Raw genomic sequence first — 20,861 nt, forward strand, 5'->3', positions numbered from 1 at the left:
TGTAGGAAGAACGATGCTTTTCTAAAATGCAATGTCAGAGCTCAAGTGTTGATGCTGGGATCATCAGCTCACCACGATGTAATCAAGCATCTGCTTTGAAGCCCATCGGAACATTATAAGCAATTCTAAATATAAGAAACTGTGAAATTACAATAACTGGGGGAAAAATAGATATTAACATAACATATTCATTTATTTTCTTGAGAAAGGACCAGTAACCCCAGTATGTCCAGGCCTCGGACCTCAGTTCCCTGACTTAGTAACAAATAAAGAGTTCCTGGAGGTGACAGCAATCAAAACTAACCTTTTAATACTAATGGATTGTTTTCTAATGGAGTGATATCTGTGGAAAATACATGACTCTACTGTGCAAGCACTAATCAAAGAATGATTAGAATTTCATTCGTGTAATCTATGAGCAAGGCAACCAATAAGAAGAGGTGTGTTGTAGCGCAGTGTGCGTGTGTGTGTGTGTGTGTGTTAGTGAGTTGCTGCAAGCTGCATTCAGGTTTCTGCTGACTTGTTGCAGTCATAACCTTGTGTTTGCTGATGCATTGACATTGAAATATCTCTGTTTAAGGGGCCTATTTTCTTTTCCCTATCTCCTGTTATAGTAAGTGAAACCATGCAGATCTAGAGTCTGTATGCGAGCGTATACAAACAAATCTGATATTTAAATCTTCGAAAAATTCAGTTCAAATTGTATCCTCTTATATTTGTTACAGTGCATTCAGGATTATAGCTATATACAATGTTATTTGTACAAAAATGCCAATGCCTGTCCCTGGCGTCTTATAAACAAAGTGTACAGGTAGATACATCTTGCTGCAGCACAGAGGCTGAAAGCAGTGTTGCTTTGTTGTGATGCATGACGACATGATCATATGAAGACCTGCAGAAACACTATCCGTGTGTGTTCAGATCGCACAACTCCGTACGTCACTTTATAATGTCTCTCAGGAACACAAGCAAGTTTCAGTGTTGTCCTCAGGGGAGTGTGTCTTACGCCAACATGGTCCTGCACCCTGTGTGTGTGTGTGTGAGTGAGAGAGAGAGTGTTTGTCCAGACTGGGATAGCTGCTCAGTGTCTCAGCACCATAAGTGTCCATATTAAGGTGTCCAGTGGACTTTGGCCCTTCATTGAGAGCCTTTGTCGTTCAACCAGGAAATGTCTCCAGTCCTACAAGACAGAAACATCCATGAGACACATCATACACACACTTTCATCAAGTCCCTTAGTGACAGTGTTCATTATGAGTGAAATGGAAAAGAGGAAAAGTTCGTATTTTTTCCGTACTTGCCAAGTCGTGCTAACATCCTTCAATTTTTTTTTGGTTTGCATTATTAGAAATGAAAGACATGAAGAACACTACAGTCAAATTAAAATTGTTCTATCTGCTCCCAACTTATTATAACTTATTATACACCACATATTTTTGAATTCTTTGTTAAAAACAAACAAATTATAAATATTACCTAACAATACTTAACACATGGTCTCATAACTGTTTGTGTCATCATTACTACTTAGTACTAAATTACACAGTTTTTCCAAGAAACCTTTTTTATAGAAATGATCAGGAAGTTATTTAACCCAGAAAACAAAGTGTCACTCATGAAGAAAACAACTGCTGTTATTGTTTTTCAGGCCTCTGACTCTTTTCAAAGTCAATTCGTTTGGCTTGTATAATACTCTCCGTGTGACCATGGTCACAAGCTCCACAGCTCCACAGTGTGACTTTATTTGTTTTCTTCACAGTAAAAACTTGAGAACACCTAAAGAACATAACGGCTATTGTAAGCGTGACCAGTTTCTGGGAAGGAGACTTACTCCACATCTCGTTTCTTAATCGTCTTTCCGGACCCTAAGACCTCTGCCACACGGGACACAATGGGATCATAGTTCATGCTGGCAACAGCCACCACCTCCTCACTCCTATAGCCGGAGCACAGGAGGAGACAAAGAGAAACGATCAATAATCACAGCAAATTATTAAAATGACTTCACAAATACAGTTAGAAAAAAACGTTGCTTTATTTTAAATATTCTAGGGTAATCGATGAAGTAAAAATCAATCGTATTAAAAAGTTTACCTGGTATAGAAAGCTACAAATCTCAGTTCATCCAGATCTCCTTGAATAATGACATCATCAAATCCTTCTCCATAACCTTCACCAATAGAAAGAAAAAACAATCAGTTCATGCTTCACACTGGATCAGGTCTTTACTTGTGTTTGGTTTGACAGTTTGAAGGCAGCACATCGGCCTCAGAGCGCTGACAGACCTACCTGCGTAGCGTATGGTCTTCCCAAACATGGCGGACCAGAAGTAAGGCACCGTTTTCATCTCTGTGGGTCGGCCCATCATACAGAGAGCTGCCACTCTTCCTGTCAGTCAGGGTGGGAAGAAAAAATATACCTTTTCAATCTGATATTGTCTTTAAGCTCGTTCAGGACACCATTGCCGCAATAAATCACTGGAGCTTACGATCCAGCAGTCACACACTCACCATGTACATGAGCCATCTGCCAGTGAGGGATGTTCACCTTCTTGTTGTTGCGTGGCGGGAAAGGAAACATCACCACATCTCCCCCAGCAAAGACGTCATCAACATTTGTCTGCATCATCTGAGGGGAAAAACAAATAAATAAATAGAAAAACAAAATGGAATAAAAACACTTTTGTTGTGCAGAGCAGTTTGCTGTTACTCGCCTTGTTGACAGTGATGAAGCCCTTGGAGTCGACGTGGAGGCCGCTCTGTTTCGCGAAGCCCGTTGCAGGAACACTTCCTGCACGAGAGAGGACTCGTTTACATAATGTCGAGTTGAATATACAGCTCGCAACAACACACATGAACTGTAACTATATGTCACTGCAGAAAGAAGATGGAAGGTACATTATGTCTGACATCACCTGCTCCGATGACGCACACGTCAGCCCGCAGGACTTTCCCACTGTTCAGCAGCACCTCTTTCAGCTGTGAAACATGAAAAACAGAGCCCCACTTTCAGTTTTCTTCTTTTGGTCCTTATATAGGGAAAACTGTGGTGTCACATAACATGGTGCGATGATTCCACTGTTCCAATTTACACCCTGTTTACCACACAGTGGAATAAATGTACCCTTCACCATTTTATTCAAGCGTCCAATAAAAGAGTGGAGGGACTCTATAGAATAAACTAGAATATCGGTCCTGACACATATGATATGGCCAGTTAATGTAATGGTCTTGCACCTATTGTTTTATTTATTTATTAATTTATTTCTTGTCTATCTTTGATTCCGTGTTAATTCACTCTAATGTATAGAGGAACTGGGAGTGTGGGGTTCTGATATGGGAAAATATTCGATGTGGGATTTGTACACATGTTTAAACAGGAAATTTCAATTAACAGATTTACTAAGAAAAGATGTAGTGTATGATCACAATCGGCCCCTTTGTTCCTGAGTTAGTAAGTGTGTGTTTATGCAGAAAATTATGATGTGACAGTGAAGTTGACCTTTCACCTTTTGTACATACAATAAAATTTGTGTGAAACGTTGCATTATTAGTGCATGAATTCTTGAGTTACGGCCCATAACGTGTCTTTTAAGGTCACAGTGACCTTGAGTTCTGACCTGTAACCAACAAATTCTAATCAGCAATAGTTGGAGATAACATTTCCAGGGGATTTAAAGTTGGCACACGTCCCCCAATTGCTTTAATTTCTCGTGCTTCTAATCAGACTCATCTTCAGTGCATATTGAACAGGAGGAGGATTGTGCTTCCGAGAATCATGTCATGCTGTTTCTCTCACTTTCTGAATACCTGTCCATGTTGGCCAATCATCTCTGACACCTCGTTCAACATGTAGAACTTCACCCTGTTTGCCTCGAACAGCTGCAGAGACAAAACACACCACGCACAGGTTAATACAAACCAGCGAGAGGGAGAACTCACGGCTGGATTTCCTTATGTCTGCATGATCGATCACTGCTAAAGAGGAGGTTTACACTCCCCTTTGTGGCTTCTGCAGTATTGACCAGAAAAACACGAGTTGCATCTTAACTAGTATCTCAGAGATAGTGCTGATGATAGGGTGAAGGGATGCTTCATGTGCTAAAAAGCTTGATTTCCCAAGGGTGCGTCCCTACCTTCATTATGGCTTTCCCTACTTTCTCCCCGAGAGCTTTTTTAAAGGGGACGGACTCGATCCCTATGACAGAGACCGAGTGGGCCTTGTCAGTTAGAGCTGCAGCCACCTCCATACCTGCCAACACAACAAAAAGCAATTAACGCATGTCGTACATGGTGCAAAGGGACACAGGATTAAATGAAAAACCTGGATAAATGAATGGAGAAGCAAAATGTGTACAGGTGGCCATGGACAACTAAGTCAGGGCTTGCTGACACTTGAATGACACCACAGGAGCAGTTTGGAGGCATGTTGTGTTGTTTATGTTTTTTTGTTCGTTTGAAGAATCGTTCACCATTTACTTCAATTGTATTGGATTTGACTGCAACGCTGTTTACTCCTGAAATTAGTGTTTTGTGGACTCAAACACTTCACCCACCGCTCTATCGGCATAGTGGTAAGTAGATAATGAGTGAATTTTCTTTTTGGGGTGAACTATCCCTCTAATAAGAAAGAAAATGATTGTATGTGTACGTATAGCAAGAGCTGTGTGAATGTGTGTGTGGATGGGTGATTGTGATCTGTAATGTTCAGCACAAGAGGAATAACCTATGTGTTTTTGTTTAGACCATTTCTAAGTGTTTGAGGTAAGATATTAACCCAACAGCTGTGAAAGACTTTGGAAAAACTTGTGAGACCGAGTTTTCAAATCCCAGATAACTGATGATAAATGATGATAAATGAGTTACTGCCGAGGCTGAAGCTGTACTCGTAATTTGTGGTGATGAAACGCTAACTTTAATTTTCTTTTTCTCACCGACAAATGACGTTCCAACAATCACGGCGTTCTTGTTGTTGGCCAGCTTCGCTATGCTGTTAGCATCGTCAGGCGTCCTGAGGTGAAACACGTTCCTCACGTCTTTGCCTCTGAAGCTCATTGGTATGGGTCTTTCAAGAAGAAAAAGGAAGTGTCAGATTATATAGTTATAATCTCAGTAAATAAAAAAAGAATAGTGTTCTTACTTGCTGCCTGTAGCAATAAAGAGTTTCCTGTACTCCATCCTCAGGCCGTCTTCAAATGTCACAGATCGTGTTTTTACGTCTATCGCTACAGCCTGAAATGAGCAGGTTAGTTAGCAGGTTGGCCGTTTGCTTAAATATCATATTAAAAACTTTAAAAGCTTGATTAATCCTGATTTAATGAAATTACTTGATAGGCTATAAGGACCATTACCCATCCTCATATCATTAACCACAATTAATCAGTGTTTTCCACCTCTCACCTCCTTCTCTGTGAGCAGTTCAATGTCGTGCTCCTGCAGAAAGTCCATGGAGCGCAATCTCAGCTGCTCTGCTGTGCTGTCGAGAGACTGAGGGTTTGCAAGTTAGTGCTGAGAACAAAACATAATCTATCTTTTCTTTGTTTATTGCCACATTCAAGCTTCAACTTAGCCTTTCAATTCATAAAAGACACATGACTCATATTTAGGTTTATGATGAATATTTAGGTTATTTCTTGAGATAGTTTACATGCTTGAATGTTCAGAAAATGCATCACTGTCTTCTAACTGAACATTGCTGCAGCTCCTCTTTTCAGCCTCTGTCTGAAACACTGGGTTTTAGCTCCTGTCTCTTTAGGGGCCCCCTCCTGGTAAAGCCCAGTCTGCTCTGATTTGCCAGCTGCCAGCGTGAGTAGGTAACATCGGTCTCCGCTCTCACCTACCAGGCTTTGTCAGATATTCCCTGTTCAACTTGTGGTCCAACAGAAACAAAGGGGGTGTCTTATTTTATGATTATGGCCTAAAGACCTGAACCGAGTCCAACAACAACCTTAAATGATACCTAACTGTCATTAGATATTACGACTACAAAGCAGTCAGTCATTACATTACATTACATTTCATTTAGCTGACGCTTTTATCCAAAGCGACTTACAATAAGTGCATTCAACCCAGAGGGTACAAACCAAGAACAATTTCGAATCAAGAAAGTACAATTTCTTCAAAAATAAAGCGAAATTACAAAGTGCTATAAGTAAGTGCTACTAAATTGTGAGTTTCAAAAATGTTGAGAATTTTTTTTAATTTATTTATTTTTTATTCAAGGTATAGTCGTGTAAGGTTTGACCATGTCCTGGATATAGACAGGAGCTGATCCGTTCACAGCATTGTACGCAAGTACTAATGTTTTGAAGCGGATGCGGGCGGCCACTGGTAACCAGTGAAGGGAGCGGAGGAGCGGAGTAGTGTGAGGTAATTTAGGGCGGTTAAAGACCAGTCGAGCTGCTGCATTCTGGAGGAGCTGCAGAGGTCGGATGGCACTAGCAGGTAGACCTGCCAGGAGAAAGTTACAGTAGTCTAGGCTAGTCTAGGTGAGATGACCAGAGCCTGGACCAGAACCTGCGCTGCCTTCTGAGAGAGAAGGGGACGTATTCTCCGGATGTTGTACAGCGTGAATCTACAGGAATGTGTTGTTACAGTAATGTTGGCAGTGAGGGAAAGTTGGCAGTCAAAAGCAATTTAAAATAATGATGTGAAAAAAATTAAAACCAATGTTTATCAAGCCATATCCCATAAGTAATTTCTTTTTGAATCACTAATGTCAGTTAACTTCCACAGAAACCCCTTCCTTCACAGCTCTGCTGCTGTAACCTGTTTCCCAAAGAGCTCTGGTTTCAGCACTACTGACGCAGCAGCTCCTCCGCAGTCTGTTACGTAACTTTGTTGGCAGAGTCACTTGTGTCTCAGCTGGTAAGTGGTCGGGGGCTGTGTACAAACCTTACTCAGTTTAGTCCTGTCATACGGAGGATGCCTGTCCATGGTGCACATGACGATACGATCGGTGAAGCCCTCCTGCCTCAGTGTCTCTGCACACACCAGACCTGCCGGACCTGCGGACAAGGAAAGAGTTACATGAGGCAATCCTGAAGTTAAGGCTCAACTGTGAGACAGTAAACAGACAGAACTATAAATGAAGAGGGAGAAAAACACCTGAGCCAATGATGAGAACGTGGCTGAAGCCGGTGCTGGAGTTTATGACTGCTGAGCATCGAGACATGGGCTTTGACCTCCTCTGTGACAGAAGGGCCTGGAAATGTTTGGAGAAAGATCTCAGGTCAATCAGGTGCTCCGTTTATTACCCTGCAAAAAAAAATCTCCCCATTCCTCGTCTTGTTACCTGTTTGTTTGCACGAATGATCACCTTGTCCTTTTCAACTCTGACCTGGAGCAAACAACAATGAGCGACGTGTACACTTTCTTACACAGTGCTTAGGGACATAAAAAGGCGTTACAACACCAGGGGGAAAGGTCACCTGGAAGGTGGGCAGGCTGTCCAGGCCAGGGAAGTCCTCCAGGTCCCCTGTTGCAATGTTGAAACACGCACCGTGCCAGGGACAGCGCACGTGTCCTTTCGACAGCACACCTTACGTAACCGGAAATGACAAGTCAATCAAATATATGACAGGATATTAACTATATTACCATGTGAAATTAAGAGAACATAACTCACCTTTGACGAGGGGCGCTCCGTAGTGTGGACACTTGTGTCCCATGGCGGAGAACTCTCCATGTTCTTTGATCAACAAAGCTCGCCCACTTCCCAGGTCGACCTCTCGCATCCTGTCAATCACACGGAAACAAAGAGGAGTCTGTGGGTTCAGAGCTGTGATTTGATGAATCCTTCAATGATAAACTTTGCTGTAACCACTACTTTACAGTTACCAATTAAATGTAAAGTGCATATATCTATCTATCTATCTATCTATCTATCTATCTATCTATCTATCTATCTATCTATCTATCTATCTATCTATCTATCTATCTATCTATCTATCTATCTATCTATCTATCTATCTATCTATCTATCTATCTATCTATCTATCTATCTATCTATCTATCTATCTATCTATCTATCTATCTATCTATCTATCTATTTATCTATCATCTATCTATCTATCTTTCTAGTTATCTCTCTCTCTCTCTCTCTCTCTCTCTATCTATCATCTATCTATCTATCTATCTATCTATCTATCTATCTATCTATCTATCTATCTATCTATCTATCTATCTATCTATCTATCTATCTATCTATCTATCTATCTATCTATCTATCTATCTATCTATCTATCTATCTATCTATCTATCTATCTATCTATCTATCTATCTATCTATCTATCTATCTTTCACTAGTTCTGTTATGAACAGTAGCTTATGGTGGCTGATGTTTTTTAATGTTAGACATTTTATTTTATTATTGAGGGGCTTCACTGATTCAATGATTCCTCTCTAGTTTTTCAACTGTTATAGCATTTCTACATTTAAGCATTATCATGAAATCTGAAAGGATTTAAATGATTAAAATGATTAAAATGATTATTTAGCAAAAATACCTTGTTTACTTTCTTAAAATCAAGTGAGGATTAGATTTAATTTACAGTTAATTCTGAGCTTTTCAGCGCTCTCTGCTGGACAAACAATATAATCCTGTCACTGTCTCTAAATTTATTTAGTTTTTCATGGGAAATATTAAATGTTCATGTGATTTACATCCAAGCTGTGCATATCATTTGATTAACCCCTGCCTGCATGTGTGTGTGGCAGTGTGTGTTCTGTGTTGTGGGGGAAAGAAAGAAAGTCTTCATATTCTTACTGTCCATTCTCCATATCCTTAACGTGACACACTGAGGCCTCCACGTAGTCCCGGGGCTTGTGGTAGGGGGGGAGTGGGGGGGAGTCATCATCAGAGCCGTGTCCCAGGGCCCCGTTGGGTCTGCAGTCGGCGAAGGGACTCGCTTTCCCGTTGGGGGACAGCCCGTCCACCTCTTTTTCTTTTTCCAGGAGAGAGAGTTCCACTTTAACTTCAACTGCACAACACAGACACATGTCAATTAGAACGCATGTGAATACACACGCCTGTAGGTAGCATCAGCTGTAAGGATGAGGATGTAAAGCTTTCAATTTAAAATCTGCTGTAGTCATATTTGCTACCAATCACCAGTAGATTGAGTCTCATTATTCTTGTATATCTGTGATGTTATATTATTACAGTCCTGCTCCAGTGACTGGGAGGAGTAATTTGCCTTTCAGCCGAGAGACGTGTTTACTGCTCAGGGACAAATTGAGTCTGACAACTCCACGACTGAAACAGATGAAAGCAGGAAGCAGGTGAAGGGAGAAATGTGTGAGGGAAACATTCGCTTCCTTTTGTGTCCCTGCTTTAGGATTACAGACACACCATTCCGCTGCACTTCAATATAAATCCACATTTTCTAGCACACATTCTTTATATCATATTATATTAAATTATGGCAGCAGATCACTCATATGCAAAGCAGTGGCAGAAATGATTTAACACTGTTGCTTTTCATATTCACCAGTTAAGAGTAGGGGTGTGCAGCTATACCAGAGCCTGCAGTTTCCGGAAGCACATTTCTTAGACCCTATGTTTTCATGACAAGATCTACAACAGTCAGAATGTGAGTAATAAATGTGTATTACATTTGACTTGTTTGACTGTAGAAACACAAAGATGGAGACTGTAACTGAATATTTTAATACATTATTAATTCCCCTCATGTTAGAGAATATGATTTAGAGTATAATGTTCCCTTTGAATGCAGCTATAATTCCCATGAATAATGAGATATCCATTAAAGAATGTGACATTAACACAGAACCCACGAGAGTAGCTCTACAACCCACTCTGTTTTATTCATATTTCCAAAGTCTATCATTTAGGGGACATTCAGTTTTTTTTTGTTGACATGTGATGTGCTGCTGTTTGGTTTTTATATTTCTGAACATTAAGGATTGGTTGTGTAACTTAGTTTTCACTGCAGCGGGCTTTATCTGTTGGGCTGGAAAAATGTGCTTACACAGTAATCTGGCAGGAATTTTCTCCTGCTGAGCGAGTCTTAATTAAAATCAATGGAAAATCATAGTGGCCGTGCAATTGCAGGAGAAAAGAAAAAGAGAAAGCTTTCCACAGCTGAAGAGAATCACTTGATGCTGCTGCTGAAACATCTGTGGCTAAAATCACTGGGAATAAAAGGATATCTTGATCATCAATAAACATTTTCTGTGATGGTTTTCCTTTTATAGCGTCAATGTTCGGCATTCAATTTTAAAAATTTTCTTCATTTTACATTTTTATGCAAATGAAGAGGGTAATGTGCCATATCTACAATAACTCCCCCGTAGATCCGTTCACGGTGCTAATTTACTCCCACTTACACTTAAATGTGACCAGTTACTATATATGAATTGTATATTCTTGAGGAGTTAATACCTCACACTTCAGACCGAGGCTTAGATTAGGCCTAAGATATTTTTATCATATAGAAAGATAAATTACAATTTGAAACTATAAGTGACGTCTGCCCTGGTCTGGTGATTGAGATGTTCTTCCATGTCCAAGTAACACAACCTGGAAAAATTATAAAATAATGAGTTGTGAGAATAATCTTCCTATCTTAAACTAACCATAGCATATTATACACAGTTAAATATTCTGATGTGTTTAAAAAGAGATATGTATCTTTTGTGTTCTGCTCCTATTACTCTTTTCTTGAGTAAACTTCAATTGAATATTATTATAAATCATCTATCCTCATGATGATCATAATTTTCAGAGAAGAGATTCATTCACTTTCTGATCAGTACTTTGTTCTATTGATCTGCACTGACGGACTTCTAATATTTTGTTCATTTAATGACACAATGACATTAATGTCATCATTGTTTGAAATTGAAACAATGATGATGTCATAATGTAAAACACACAAACCACATCCTCCAAAGTGAATTTACAGGTTTCAACACAAACTGAACATGAAGGGAGGATTTATTTCAGAACCGTTGTATTAGACGCCATTAGTATTGGCTAGGTGTCCCTAATATACTGACTATGGCTTAGGTTTTTATTTATTTAAAAAATATATATATTTTATAGGATTTTACATTGCTCTTCACTAATGTTTGAACATAACATTTTGACAGTCCCTAAGGTTTCTCCTTACACCACAATTACATGGTCTGTGATTTAATATAATTTTACGTTACGTTTATGTTTCAGGCAGCACCTCCAGAAATAAACAAACTTTCATTTTTCTCTCATCAGATATTTTCTTTTAGCATGATGGACTTTTTTTTTAACAATTTTCAGTTTCCTTGAGTAAATCAATCAAACATACAGACAATCTCTCGGATCCCCGTGTTTAAGACCATTTGACCTGTTTGATGAGTCACAGACAGTCAACAGCCTCTGTCACCTGAACACAGACATCACTTCATCTTTCTCTCTTCGCCTCCACGTCACGAACTGAGCAGATGATTTGAACTCAGACTCTATGAACATGCAGCTCCTTGTGCCCACTATCACCTGCACGACTGCACTGAGACATCTTAGCTAACTCCCAGCAAACAAACACTGACATGGATCCACACACAGTGTCAGAATTTAAAATTCATGTCTCAGTTTGTAATCCTCTTGACCAAAGATGATCCAGAGAGCATAAAGATTCCTCCCACACAAAGTGCTGTGCAGCAAACAGAGGCGGCTGAGAGGACACATATAACAGGATTTGGAGGCAGCCGGTAGCTTTGAAAAGGAGTCAACTGAACCGAGGTACTGTATATGTAATTTTTCAGGTTTAAGTGACCTAGTTTTTTTTTATTTCCAGTTTTTTTGAATTATTCAATAAAAACTGGAAAATAATTGTGTTTTAAAGCCTCTGAGCAGTTGTTAGTATGATCTGCCATCGTAGTGTCTGAAACCTTTCTTTAAAAGTCAGCAACAGCAAGTAACATTTGTAACTCAAACCTCAGTAATCTCCATATTAACATGTACTATTTACCAGACTTAAACTTTGATCCACCAACAGTAGACGTTACTACTGAGGTTCATAGTCTGCAAACTATCCCCTGATATATTTCAAGCTGTAAATTAAAGTTTGGTAATCTTGACTTTCACAATGTGATGATGGGATGTGGTCATGTTATTGTTCTGCAAACGTCTGTTGTCCGAATGAATGATTTTGAGCAAGATGAGAAGTTATGAATATGAAGAGGTGTCATGTAACAAACAAGAGACGCACACAGTTCACTGACGTAAACATGTCTTACTGATCACAGTATTTTCAGTGGATTTGCAGACATTTTCATATTGCGATATATATATATGAAAAATCATTATTATATTGTGATAATAATTTCAACCACATTGCCACTGCCACAGTTCTACACAATCAACAACACGTGTCATCTACTTACCATAGAAGTGTTTCAGCGCCTTTTTAACCCCATGTTAACGTCACATCTCAGCATCTCTTTTTCTCTCTCAACAAGCTGACATGGTGCTTGTTTGGTGTTTGACTAAACCAACCAGACTGAGAGAGATATGTGGGAGTATAACAAAATCTCTTGGTTACCTGGTTTGGGTTTGGAGAAGCATCCTCCCATGGTGGGCCCAGGATTGAGGGACACCCAGGGGAGAGGGAGGGAGGGAGGGGGAGAGGGAGGGGAGGTGCGGTCAGATCCCCGGGCTGGGCTGCTCGGTTGGAAGGTAATGATAACACAGATCTGTGTGTATGAGAACCTGCAGGTCCAAACTGGCCATGACACGTCAGCTCCTCTGTATAATCTGAACGGACAGAGGGAAGGACATCGTCAACAACATAAACACACACACACACACACACACACACACACGCACAAACACACACTCTGCTCTAAAGCGTCCAGGGGCCGCAGAATTCAAGGAGTGGAGAGACACTCAAGTCATTTGCTGTGTTTCTCAGTAACATGTTAGTGCTTGTAAGAAGGAAGCAGTTGTGTTAATTAGGACCATTTTCACACACCTTGTTACCTTTGTTCATGCATATTGCATGGGAAACCGTTAAATATTAACCGCACTCTGACACCTATTAACTTTCTCCTCACACGGTGCTTTAAAGGGCAGCAGGGGCCCCTTGGAGTTTCAAAATCTCCCTTGTTTTGTTGCCACGTTGCCCTCACATTTCTGCCCCCTCTGGTATTTCACCCGCTCATACAGTAGCTAGTTACTCGCAGAGCGCTGGCTATGAATCTGAGCGAACGCAGGGTGGCAGGTGTAACACTCACCAAATTATCCTTTTGAGGTAAAGCCCAGAGGACTGCTTGATATTCTGAGCACATCTTAATGTCCTTGGACTTCAGGGGGGGGGGGAAAGTGCAGAGTTGAATAGAACCCTGCTTAGAAAAAAGTTCCTGAAAACAGAGTAGAGACGGAAAGATCTCCCCTGACTGACCAAACCACTGCTGCTGAGATTAAGTGGTTGAATCTAAACTCTGTATTTGTGTCAAGCAAGTGATTGTAACTACATTCTGTAAGTACAATTAAAGTAAATGTACTTTTCGTGAATATCCTCATTTCATGCCACCTTATACTTATGCTCCACTTCATTTTAGAGGTAAATACAGAACTACTCCACTTGACAGTTATAACTATTAGACAGATAATATTTTATGTTCAAAATGATGATACACGAGTTTACATAGACACTGTCGAAACCTTTTGGGGTCAATTTCCCCTCTTAACATCTCAGCAAAGTTTTGAACTATTTAACAACACTGGAATAAACTCGCTAACTGGAAATGATGCTGATAAATCAAGCTGTTTGTGTGTTTGAAACACTGAAACTGACATGAAGCACAATTAAATTAAAGCTAGCCATAATTTGGCTGCTCCAGGGGCAGATCCAGGGGCGGGGCCTGGAAATTACCAACAATACCAACAACACCAACACTAAAGATCAGAATTTGTTTGGAATTTTCTTTCCTAAGCTTTTTTGAAGTACATAATGTGTTTGAACAAGGAGCAAGTTTCAAAATACAATTCTGTGGTTTTGCTCAAAGCTATAGAGCCAACAGTAAACAAGAAGTGATATGTGGACCTTAACGAATCAGGAATTGTGCCTGTTGAATATGTGACCAGCCCCTTTGTGCCAATTGTAGCTATTATCGCCGCTGATTTAGAAAAATCCTACATCTGCCTCTGATCTGCCCTATTTTATAGATGATTCTTTATTGATCACCATGAAAGAAATTTGAGTGTAAACTAAGTACAGGATAAATACCGGTAAAAGAAAGTAATAAAACTAGAATAGAAACAAAACTAAGCATCATCCTTTATGGACTGTGTTCTTCATGGTGTTTTTGTAACACAGCACAGACTGTTGTGTGTTTCATTAAATACAGAGACAAACATATCAGATCATTTTCTACTCAGAAGCTTTTCACCTCCCTCTCACACCCTTTAATTATTCGTCCGCACTGAAGATTTGATGAATAACAACTTGGATCGCAAAGCGCTGCCATCTTCCATCCTGGAGTTCCAGCAAGCCCAAGATATTTTGTGCAAAACTAAAGTAGGTTAAGCAGATTTGGTCCTCACAACATATGACGCAGATTGCACTCCCTCACTGTCGGGCCTGTCCCCAAGCAGTGCTGATAATCCTGCCTGCAAACAAGCTGTCAGTTTCACTCACGGCCCCTTCAAATGTAATACCTGTTACTGGAATGTCGGAGGGGAGAATTAGCAAAGCGCAGCCGCTGTTTGGGGGTGAAGAGGTCGATCTGGAAACAGCAGCAAAGTGACTCTGACGCTCACATCTGTTGCTCAAAACTGAACCCAACCTTCAGCAAAACGTATTTTGAGTGTGAACAAAGATTGTGTTGCTCAACAGAGATGAGAGTTTACCCATCAAAAAGAGACATCAATCTTTCCCTTACATTTTCTCTGATAAACCTCTGTTATCGCCACATGCTCTGAAATGCAAATACCTCATATTTCATATTGTTTGCAGCCACAAAACCTCAGCAGCAGAGGAGCAGATACACACATGAACACATGCTGTAAAAAAAAAAAAAAAAAAAAAACCATTTAATCACCTCCTGGTATCTACAGGTCAGCTCTGCCTGGGCCCTGGACATGCTGCAGCACCTGATTCTAAAGAATTGCTGCTCATTGGTCCCTTTACAATTCAAATAGGTGATCTCTAGTTTCATTCAAACACTTGCTGGGTCGGTATGTTAACTTGTGGTTAACGATTAGGACCCTCTGATCCTCGGCTGATAAAGGACAAGAGCTCAGGACTCCTCATGTCTGACCACACCTGTTTCCCTCGCTCACACTTTGCACGTTCTCCTGCTTTGTGAAACACGAGATAAGGCTGTGGAATCATCCTGGGATTGCGCAAACCAAGTGTTGAGCAAAGGTGCCAGAGCATTAGTGGTTCATTATTTTGCTTATTGTTTTGCCTGTTAAAGCATGTATATAGTTAACACAAGGGTCTTAATGTTGATCTCTCTTATTTTGATGAAGGAGTCAGGAGGGTGTCTCCAAGATGAAGTTGGAAGTTGTCACACTGGTCACCAGTATGTTCCCTAAACTGCCAACAAACTTTTGACTGACTTCTATTTACTCAGTTGCCTACGTGTGTTGCACTATAAAAAAAGAGGTGGATTACAGCCACAATCCCAATTAAGAAGCTCTAGCGTGTGTGACACAATCATACACTGTGAGCAAGTTCATTCACATCATTCTTCACAAGTGCGAAGTTTTTAAAATGTGTTTGTTTGTAGTCAACTTCATAACAGTAACCACAACTTTACATATTTCAACCATCCAACAATCCTTAAAAAGGTGGAATATAATACATTGTAATGTGTGACCAGATTGTTGTTGTGTTTTCATATGAATTAACTGTCGATGCCACGTGGCTGCACAAAGCAAAGATTATACCATCACACAGTTGTTTACTGATTTACACAATGGATCAAGCAGCTTAAACTTAAGTTGCTTTAATACATCAAGTTGACCCAAACTTCTGTAACAATGGCACCAGCGACTCGTGTCAGGTCACTGCTGCTCGGAGCGACAACCTCTCCATGATGTCATGGAAAGGTGGACTTGTGATTTACAGAGGGGTGTGCACCCCTACAGAGGAGCTGTGCCTCCGCACAACACTTCTGCTGCAACACACACACACACACACGCGCACGCACGCACGCACGCACGCACACACACACACACACACACACACACACACACACACACACACGCACACACAGTATTTGTTTTGTATTTTAAACAGATACATATTTACTGTATAACTTGATCAGCTCTGTGGATCATAGCTGATTGAAACATCACAGTCTGTTCTGTGTTTTATTTTGTGATTTCAGTTCACACACTGCACCACAGTTCATTGCTCTCCAGGTAAAAACTTTCTTTCAAATGGTTGAGATATTTACTGAAGAAATAAGTCAGCATCACATTAACACATCACACCACAAAGCAATGAAACAGAACTACATGTCTCTGAGTGTAAAAGGGAATGAATCAGCTTACCAGTTATCAAAGAGGAGATGCACTGGGACCCTGTCAAACTCCGGTGGCATATTAACACACAAGTCTCCTCACAATCCTGTCCCTCTGCCTCCTGGGACTGGCTCTGTCCACTCTGGAGTATTCCCAGTCTGTCTGTCCCTCTGTGCCCTCCTCCGCTCTCCTCTTCCTCCTCCTGATGCAGCACAGGCTCTGGAGTGTGTGTGTGTGTGTGTGTGTGTGTGTGCACTGGCCCTCACAGAGCCCCCCTCCAGCAGCAGACTGAGCAGACCAGTCGTGGGAGTTGCTCTCTTTTCACTGGCCGAGCCTGCAGCACGGAGGACCTCTGCCAGTTTCTCAGCTGTATGCAGTATTGATGGAGTTGCTGAGGGGATGCTAACACAGCATGAATACACACCGTTCCCTGCTCTCTCTCTCTCTCTCTCTCTCTCTCTCTCTCTCTCTCTCTCTCTCTCTCTCTCTCTCTCTCTCTCTCTCTCTCTCTCAATGTCTCTCTCACTCTGCTCAAGGCTTTTCTTTTCAGCTCCTTTCAGCCTCGCCTTCAAAAGACCTGACTTGCCAGGCCTGATCACAGCCTCTGCTGCCCCCCCTCCCCACTGCACTGGCTGGTTTGATTGCCCACTTATCCCACTACCTGCTTACTCTGCATGCATTGTGCTGCATGCCCGTGCTGCAGCAAGAGTATCAGCCACAGTTAATACTCACCCGGTGTGACATTTATTGTGTTTACCCCCGGGAGACATTCGAAGAAAAATTACTCTTAGGACTGGTGCAAGGTGGAACCACTAAAACAACTCTTACTGCGTGTGTGTGAGAGAGAGAGAGTGCACCAGAGGGAGAACAAGTGAAAGTGCAGTTTGTGCAGTAAATCCCACTTTCAGTCAGGGGGTAGGGTGGAGCAGGATTAAAAAGGTATACTGAGTATTATAGAAATGAGCTCCCGAGATATTTCCATTCCTTATGATCCCACTGTGCGAGCAACTGCTGAGACAAGGTCATTCATCTTATAATCTCAGATTCATTTATTTTCTAAGACACTACTGAAACAGGTTGATTGGGAAAACCTTCAATGAGTCCAAAGGGAAAAATAAAACTAACTTTCTGCAAATGTTGGTAAGAATTTGAGCAGACACTGCAGGAGTGGAGTTGTTTGTTTGCGGCTCATGGTCCATGTATGTCCGCGTTACAGAACATCGTGTTTTAATGGCGTGTAATCAAACTTTGACGCCAAGCCACGGTCACACCGTGTGATTAAAAAAAAAATCAGTCAGTCAGTTTTTATCTCCCTCTTGTTGTGATGACACTCATCTCAATTTGAAGTTGATCCGATGAAAGCCCTGGTACAAGTACATCAAAGAAAAAATGTGGAATATGGCCAAAATGGCCACTAAATGCAAAATAGCAGGCTTCCTGTTGTGTTTTTCCAATTGCACCCAAAGACTTTTTTGTTTGTCTGGTCATGATACACCTGTATATCGATTTTTGTGAAGACCGGTCAATGTGAACACTTTCCAGGGGTCTCGGGGGCACCGTTGAGCCATTTTGCGACGCCCATTGAAAATTCCTTCAGAATACGTACATTTTCCCCACTTTCTAACTTTCTGCAAATTTTGGTAAGAAGTTGAGCATGTTAAAGCCCTCAAAAAGCCAATTCATTTGCCTGAATAATAATAATAAGAAGAAGAATAAATAATCCTTACAATAACAATAGGCTCCTCCCTGAACTTTGATCAGTGCTCGGGCCCTAATTACCATTCATCCAATAAAAGAGGTTTCCACACGGTGCGGTTGTGTTTCCACTGTGTACTGACAGCTGACATGTGCACGTGTGCTCCAGTGTCAGTGTGTTTATGTTGCTCTCTGCATGTGTTCAAGCCCAGGGTGGGGGGGGAGTACAACTCTCCCAGTGTGCAGAGGGCCGCCTTGCATCACTGACACATCACTCAGTTGGATTCAATTACAGGGGGACTCTCTTGTGCAGGGGCCAGGGAGAGCTACAGCATCCAAAAGCCTTTATCGAAAGAGGCGAGAAAAGTGATCTAATTGTTTCAAATGGCTGAAACATAAAATCGTCAGCCTGAAAACTACATTAAAGTCAGAAGTTATTAAAGGAAGTTATTAAATCTAAATGATTTAAGTTCGATATGACCCTGACTTATTTCCTCCAGCAAACAGATTGTTGTTTTCATCATCATTTGTTTGCTAGTTAGCAGGGTGGGAATTTTGTGAAGGGGCGGGGCCAAAGAAGCACCCATGACATTTTGTCGTAGATCCAGAATACATTTTTTCCTACACATTGTTTTTCAACATTTTCATTGATTTAGTGGAAACAAATTCATGGATCTTTTTGCGGGGAAATAATTGCCATGTTTAGGAGACTGGTTTATGAGTGTGTGCAAATTGGTAAGAATCCAGGTCGAGTTAATTTAAACCCCATGACAAAAATGTTTAAAAACAGATATGGTCATCACAGTGAGCAGCAGTGTGCCAAAGACAAACTGTGCATTAAGGACAAAGCTGATGGTGCCAAGTCCCTCCCTGAAATGAGCACTGGAATGTATCTGCTGTTCATTTGGGTGATGGGTTACCATACCTTCAGAATCAACCTGGGCATCAATGTAAATCTTTCCATGTCTTAAATTACGTATATTAAATGTTGATATTTACATTTTTTCCTTCACTAGATGAATAAACAAAACTTTTTACAAGTAAATTTAACTCAATATTGTTATGTTTCTATTTCATGATGTTATGGTGCAGCTCTGTTGGTCAACAAAAATCAGTCCTATAATTTTCCACTGTGGACTCAAAGGGAGTAAGAACAACTGCAGTTGCTTATTATATCACTTTAATCAAATATTTCCATTCTCAGCACATATGCATCACTTTATGAGGACAATTCTTTTTCCTTTTCTCCTTTTACTTCTGTGAGAAAAGTTTCTGAATAAGTGTCATTATGTTATCGCTCAACTGCACAGGCTGACAGGCGTCAGTATCTGCTGCAGGTTACACATGTTTTACAACAATGACACTATAAAACCTCTGTCTTCAGGTAGTGCTGCATCCTGTGCTTCAGCTGGGGGCTGCTGGGGACACTCGGAGGCCGCTGGTCGTAGTCCCCCATGCACACAGCTACAAAGAACAGGGTCCCTCCAATGACCAGAGCCAAACCTCCAAACCATCCAGAGAACATTGCCTCCCCGTACTCCCAGCGTGGCATCACGTCAGGAAAACCCTCGTCCCTGAATTCCACCAGAGTCGTGTAGGCAACAAAAGAGATGGGAGCCAGGGTGGTGAGGCCTGAGACCCAGGACAGCAGCCCGCTGAGGATGAGGAGGCCTCTCTTCCTGCAAGGATGTCCGACACACACCTCGACCCCTTCCAGACCTGGGAAAGCAGCCAGGACAGCCAAACCTCCTGTACCTATGGACACTGACATGAGCACCCTGGAGATCTGAAGGTCCATCGGGAGTCCCAGGACGGACTCGTAGGCCTTGCACTGAATCCCCACCTCCTCCGTGTACAGGCAGGTGTGCCACAGCCCAGAGAACCAGTTCTCCACTTCGTTCAGTTCAGAGTTCATCGTCTTCCACAGGGGGAGGAAGGTGGTGGTCAGAGAAGTAACCAAACCCCCGAACGTCACAAACAGAGCAGTCCTCTGCATTATTTTAGTTGTGAGAAAAACCATTCCTCTGCCTCTGCACACACACACACGCTGGGCTTCAACTCGGCTCTCCAGGTCTAAGTCTCAGATTGAGAGATGCAGAGTGGCTCAGTGGCTCGTCCCACTTGCTGAGGGAGCAGGACCAACCTGGACTGCCCACTCACTCATCCTCCTTAATAAATGCACCAGATAAGTGGGAGATAATCGGACACTGCGGCACGACAAGAGACGCACTGTTTTGTTTCAGTGTTCAATGTCATCAGTGCACAATGAACTCTGTTTTAACATGAAACTGGATATGTTTAATAGGATTCTGGGCCGTGTGTGTGCAGACAAAAGTGAACTCAAACGAATGAAACATGAGTAAGCGCGGTAATGAAGGGTACAATTAAAACGAAGAATTATAAAATGTCATGTCAGCCATGACTTCAATGTTTCTATGTGTGACTGTGAGACTCAGTCATCTTTCAAAGTTGCAATTATTTCACGTGAACGTTATTGATGAGACAGGAAGTGTTTTTACCTCTATACTCAAAGGCAGAGCTTTAGATTTGCCAAGTGTCTCAGGTATCTGCTCTATGAATGGCACTTTGTGCTCACTGCGATGTTACTTACTACAGAGTCCAACACTTCATGAATTCCACAGTGGGTCTCTACAGATCTTGAAACAGCATGCTATGGTCCTTATTTTACC

The 20,861-nt window shown here is 41.4% G+C and overlaps 2 protein-coding genes across 3 annotated transcripts; both read right to left on the reverse strand.

Moving 5' to 3' along the window:
* Positions 1-1,137: 1,137 nt before the first annotated feature.
* LOC133002359 (apoptosis-inducing factor 3) lies at positions 1,138-12,575 on the reverse strand. 2 transcript variants are annotated; one of them, XM_061072154.1, is made up of 20 exons: positions 12,545-12,575; positions 8,767-8,980; positions 7,627-7,736; positions 7,430-7,539; positions 7,294-7,338; positions 7,107-7,203; positions 6,894-7,006; positions 5,400-5,486; positions 5,140-5,231; positions 4,934-5,064; positions 4,136-4,251; positions 3,810-3,881; positions 2,915-2,978; positions 2,714-2,790; positions 2,511-2,628; positions 2,290-2,388; positions 2,095-2,170; positions 1,832-1,936; positions 1,298-1,318; positions 1,138-1,180 (listed from the first exon to the last, which is right to left on the reverse strand). In XM_061072154.1, exons 1-20 carry the CDS (start codon positions 12,573-12,575, stop codon positions 1,138-1,140), a joined length of 1,821 nt encoding a protein of 606 aa, XP_060928137.1. The 2 variants fall into 2 exon arrangements, with proteins under 2 accessions (XP_060928137.1, XP_060928138.1); XM_061072155.1 differs by lacking the exon at positions 1,298-1,318.
* Positions 12,576-19,534: 6,959 nt separating this feature from the next.
* On the reverse strand, positions 19,535-20,191 carry cldn26 (claudin 26). The gene has a single exon (XM_061070744.1). The coding sequence runs from the start codon at positions 20,189-20,191 to the stop codon at positions 19,535-19,537; it is 657 nt and encodes a 218-aa protein (XP_060926727.1).
* Between the last annotated feature and the right edge of the window lie 670 nt (positions 20,192-20,861).

This window comes from Limanda limanda, chromosome 5 (assembly GCF_963576545.1).
Source record: "Limanda limanda chromosome 5, fLimLim1.1, whole genome shotgun sequence".
Classification (NCBI taxonomy): Eukaryota; Metazoa; Chordata; class Actinopteri; order Pleuronectiformes; family Pleuronectidae; genus Limanda; species Limanda limanda.

Bases quoted from the DNA above. Each gene is read 5' to 3' on its own strand.
- LOC133002359 (XM_061072154.1), bottom strand. From the start codon at position 12,575: ATGGGAGGATGCTTCTCCAAACCCAAACCAG. The intron at 7,737-8,766 runs GTAAGAATATGA...TGTGATTGACAG, and splicing joins AAGGATATGGAGAATGGACA to GATGCGAGAGGTCGACCTGG. The intron at 7,204-7,293 runs GTAACAAGACGA...AAACATTTCCAG, and splicing joins TCATTCGTGCAAACAAACAG to GCCCTTCTGTCACAGAGGAG.
- cldn26 (XM_061070744.1), bottom strand. From the start codon at position 20,191: ATGGTTTTTCTCACAACTAAAATAATGCAGAGGACTGCTCTGTTTGTG.